Source organism: Hemitrygon akajei, chromosome 24 (genome assembly GCF_048418815.1).
Source record: "Hemitrygon akajei chromosome 24, sHemAka1.3, whole genome shotgun sequence".
NCBI classification, from domain to species: domain Eukaryota; kingdom Metazoa; phylum Chordata; class Chondrichthyes; order Myliobatiformes; family Dasyatidae; genus Hemitrygon; species Hemitrygon akajei.
The window spans coordinates 24,794,216-24,799,509 of NC_133147.1; the positions used below are offsets into that span (position 1 = coordinate 24,794,216).

Consider the following 5,294-nt stretch of genomic DNA (forward strand, 5'->3'; position numbering starts at 1 on the left):
GATAGGACAGCAGAGTGGACCATGGGAAGGAGGAAGGGCACAAGAAGGAAGTGACGGGGAGGTGAGGAGAAGCGGTGGGAGGAGGGAAACTAGACAGGGAATTCAGGAGAGAACACCGAAAGTTAGAGAAATCGATGTTCACGCCTTCAATCTGGAGGCTACTCAGTGGCCTCATCGGGGCTGTCGAGGAAGCAATTGATCGCCGCCCGGATGGGAATGGGGAGTGGAGTTAAAGTGTTTGGCCACCGGGAAACTCTGTTTGTTGCCGACGCAGTGAACGGCCCCCCAATCTTCGTCGCTCCTCTCCGATGTAGAGGAAGCTGTAGTTAGAGCATCGGGTACATTCGATGACTCCGGCAGACTCGCAAGTGAAATGTCGCCTCACCGGGAAGGGCAGTTTGGGGCTTTGAATGATGCACTTCTTCTGCACACCTGGATAAGTGCGAGGAGTGGGACGAATTGATAAGGAAATCACCAGTGGGGTGGGACGAATTGATAAGGAATTCACGGTGAGAGCGATCCCTGCAGGGAGCGGAGTGTGGGGATAATGGGAGGTCATTGCCATCTGAGTTCTCTACAAAAGAAAACAGACTATTAAGCAATTATTTAGGTTCAATAATGATTTCCAATGCACAATGACAGGATAATGTGTAATTCACATTAAGTCTAGAAGATCGAGCAAAATTTACTTTTGGTTTCAACAGAAGAAGTAGAAATGTGTAATTTTCGGTTATCATTTTCCAGTTTTTGTTTTGCAAGAACCTGCTACATCCTCTACTTAGCCAAGGAACGTGCAAAATTCTGCGGAAATTTCATCAGAACCTTCAACTCTTTCCTGAATTTGTTTTGAGTCACTGCGTAGATAAACGTGTTTGTGCAGCAGCTCAACATCTGAAGCACATTGGCACTTTCCATCAGGATAAATCTGGGGTCGCTGTAGCCATTAACTGTATAAGCTATTTGAAATACAAAGAATTGAACGACATATGGCATCCACAGAAGGATGAAACATCCCGAGATTGCAAACAGCAGGATGATCGACTTCCGGCGGCTTTCCATCTCCGGGTCGCTTTGTGTTTCTCCTGCGGGGCAACTGCGGAGTCTCCTACGGGCCCGACTGGCCACCAGAATGTGCCTAACAGTCAGAGCGTTGAACGAGAGAATAAGCAGGAACGGGAGGCAAGGAGTCAGAACGCGACCGGTCCAATGAAATATTGTCCAAAACAGAGAAAAATAGCGGATATCTCTCTGTTTGCAATACCAGGGCACGTTGTCAACAACGTAGACTGGTTCGTGCAAAAAGTACCAGGGAATGTTGATCACGCAGCCCAAAGTACAGACGGCAAAGACAACTATGCCAGCGGTTCTGTGGGTGCAATACTTTGCTTTGAGTTTCTGCCAGCATATGGCGACATATCGATCAAAGGTGAATGTGACCGTTAACCAAACCGAACAGTCCCTGGCAGCGTTAATTACTGCAATGCTGAAACTGCACACTGGTGTGATGGAGAGGAAACTACCGGGAAAATAAATAGCGGGAATTCGGTTTAATATCACGGCGGTGATAATTACCAGAAGATCTGTTGCCGCCATGGACACGAGGTATCGGATGACACATCTGGACAGACCGCAGTTTCTCCGGGACAGGATCACAATGGCCACTATATTAACTGTGGGAGAAACATTGGAAATTAAGGTGTTATGCAGAAGCTTAAACTCAGAAGTAGTCTGTCTTTTCGGCATGTCACCAAAACTCTGTGACAAACGTCTGTAGCTGCTTTACCATTAAGATAATCCAAACTGGTTGCATTACGATCGGTATGGGAAACGCAATGCCCAGGAACTAAAACAAGTATAGAAAAAACATTCTGGCTTGATTAATTAACACACGATAATCTAAAATGCACTCAATGCCCATTTTATTAGGAGCACCTATACACCTGCTCGTTGATCATGTCGCAGCAACTCAAAGCATAAAAAGCATGCAGACATAGTCAAGAGGTTGAGTTGTGTTTCAGGCCAAACATCGGAAGGGGGAAGAAGTGTTTTCTCAGTGATATTGACCGTGGATTGATTGGCGGTGGTTTGAGTATCTGAGAAACCGCTGATCTCCTGGGGGTATCACGCACAACGGTCTCTAGAACAGGTGTCTCCAATCTTTATCATGCCATGGACAAATACTATTGAGGAAGTGGTCCGTGGATCCTAGGTTGGGAATTCTAGAGTCTAGCTTTTACAGCTAATATTGCGAGAAACAACAAAAATAAACAGCCAGTCAACGGCAGTCTCAGTCGAAGAACGTTTTGTTAATGAGCCAGATCAGAGGAGAGTGGCCAGACAGATTTAGGCTGACAGAAATGCGACAGTAATGCAAATAACCACGCGTTAGAACAGTGACAGCCCAGGGGAGTGGAGAGAGGGGAAGAACTGTGGCTAGGGAGTGAAAAGAAAGACACAGAATGATTGGAGGATATTCCTTCCCATCTGACTCAAATAACCACGCGATAATGCAATGCACCCAGACACGCTGCGTCTATCTAAGGCAGAGAATATTTGCTCCTCAGGTAATCAACTGTTACACGTTAACTGTGTCAAGAAATTCGTCCAGTTAACTGCCTTAAAGTATTTCAGTTAGACCACACTTATCATTCCCTACTCCCTACACATTGTCATGCCGTTCTTATAGATCTTGTAACGTCAAACAGAGCGGTTGAATTTATATAACAATGTATAAGTCATATTTATACATTATGGACAGTACTTTGGAAAGGTCCTACGCACATATATATATAGCTGGTGTACGTAAGACGTTATCGCAACTAAGTAAGCTGTTTTATATGCCATTTCCTTCGTGGGTCAATTTTGATTTGATTCGGGACAAATGCTGGAAGGACATTCATCTCCTATTCAGTTTGCCTCAGAAACAGCAATATTTGTGAGTCTTAAATTTTAATTAGTATTGGTAAACACTTAGTAGATGCGGTGTGCGAACGCTTTTGAAAATTACGATATATATACACACATATGCATATGCATACACATATTTATACACACACACACACACACACACACACACACACACACACACAGACTTGGTCGTCAATTCAAATCTCTGCTCAGCCAATTATATGGCAGAAATTCAATTCCTAAAGACCGCAAGACCATTGGAATTAACAGCTCAAACATTTGATTAGTAAGAAGTGCAATACCTGGAACTGCGATCGCTGCAAGAGCCGTGTAATAAATTGCGTACACCAAGCCTCTGGGAGGGGCGTGCATTTTCCGCGAGGGTCTGCGAGACCCGTTCCTAACAAGAGCTGTGCTCTTGTTGTTAATATACTTGGTGTTCAACACCAAAAGTCAGTTAAATAAGGACATGCGTTTACAATTCAATCACGTGGAATGACATTAATTTAAGATGCATTCCCTGAGCAAACATAATGGCGGACGTCTCAATTACCATTGATAGCAGTTAACGAGCAAACAGATTTGGTAACATCCCAATTAGAGTGACTTCGCAAATTTGGAAATTTATGCAATTCCTTTTGCTTTCTGATGCGATAGCGGTTGGGCGGGTGGGAGGGGACGGTATTGTATATATTTTTTAAACCTCAGAATTCAATATTTAACACTTTTCCGGCCTTGCTATGTTTAACACACGGTTATGACTTTATATAACAATTATTCAAATCATACTTATGCATTATATGTATAAAATGAATATTATATATATTTTTATACATTTAATGTATACATACACTTAGTGGCCACTTCTTTATTAGGTACAATCTGTAGACCTGCTGGTCAATGCAAATATTCAATCAGCCAATCATTTGATAGGAACTCAATTCAAAAGTACCATAAGCGCATAAGAGAAAGAAGCAGAATTAGTCCATTCAGCCCGTCGAGTCTGCTCAGCCATTCCATCATGGCTGATTTATCAGCGCTCTCAGCTCTGTTCTCATGCCTTCTCCGTTGATTAATTAGGAATCTATTAGCATCTGCTTAACTTACCATAAAGCTTGTCCTCCGCAGCCATCTGTGGTAATAAATTCAGGAGATTGATCTACCTCTGTCTGAAGGAATTCGTCCTCATCTCTATTCTAAAGGGACATCCTTATGGTCTGAAATATCCTGCCCACAGCCACTGAATCTATGCCTTTCAATATTCGGTAGATTTCAATGAGATACCCTCTCATTCTTCTAAATTCCAACGAGTACAGGCCCAGATTAAAAATAGCTCCGCAAACATTGACGAGAAGGAAAGGCCCTTTAGAGGTGACGCTGACTTCCATGTTATTTTTTCTTTCTGTTAGTAAATATGTTCCTCGAGAAAAGTCCAGCATCCCCGATAGCTACAACTACATAAAGTACAGCAAGCTGCATCTCCTTACGGACATTGTTAAGGAAGTAGATGATCACTCGCCCATCCGGGAGAATGAAAAGATGATAGATAGGATCTACGGGGAAGTAGTTACCCTAAGTCGCAGGGAGCAGGTGACTGTCAGGAGTGGGGAAAGGAGTAGGCAGTAGGTGCGGAGTCCTGTGGCCGTTTCCCTCAATATTAAGTAAACCTCTATGGATATTGTCGAGAAAAAGTCACAGCGATCAAGTGTCTGGTACTGAGTCTTGCTCTGTGATGCAGAAAGGAAGCGGGGTGAAAGGAGTACACTAATGACGGGGAATTTCATAATTAGAAGAAAAGACAGCAGATTCCGTGGACGCGACACACCTGGATGGTATGTTGTTTCCTTGTGCCGTAGGAATAGGATGATTTAGCAGGTGAATGCGTAGCTGGTGTGTGATGAGAAAACAGAGCTAAGTTGGGGTCCAGATTTGACGCCCCCCCCCCGTGAACTGTGCAGCTAATGAGAGAGAGAGAGAGAAGAATGAGGGGAGGTATTCCGTGCAGATGAGAGAGAGAGAGAGAGAGAGAGAGAGAGAGAGAGAGAGAGAGAGAGAGAGAGAGAGAGAGAGAGAGAGAGAGAGAGAGAGAGAGAGAGAGAGAGAGAGAGAGGGGGGGGGGGAGGGGGGGGAGAGAGAGAGAGGGAGAGAGAGAGAGGGAGAGAGAGAGAGAGAGAGAGAGAGAGAGAGAGAGAGAGAGAGAGAGAGAGAGAGAGAGAGAGAGAGAGAGAGAGAGAGAGAGAGAGAGAGAGAGAGAGAGAGAGAGAGAGAGAGAGAATTTAGTATTATGGCTCGGCTGATTGTTCACCTTTGCTCCAAGGACACTTTCTTTGCCTGCCTGCTTTTTTGATTCTTGGAGAGACAGCAAGTCGGGGGCGGCCCGATGGACA

The 5,294-nt window shown here is 44.4% G+C and overlaps 1 protein-coding gene across 1 annotated transcript; it reads right to left on the minus strand.

The window, feature by feature from the left end:
- Positions 1–774: 774 nt before the first annotated feature.
- Positions 775–4,039, minus strand: LOC140715647 (G-protein coupled receptor 15-like). The gene is made up of 2 exons (XM_073028010.1): positions 4,015–4,039; positions 775–1,670 (listed from the first exon to the last, which is right to left on the minus strand). Exons 1-2 carry the CDS (start codon positions 4,037–4,039, stop codon positions 775–777), a joined length of 921 nt encoding a protein of 306 aa, XP_072884111.1.
- Between the last annotated feature and the right edge of the window lie 1,255 nt (positions 4,040–5,294).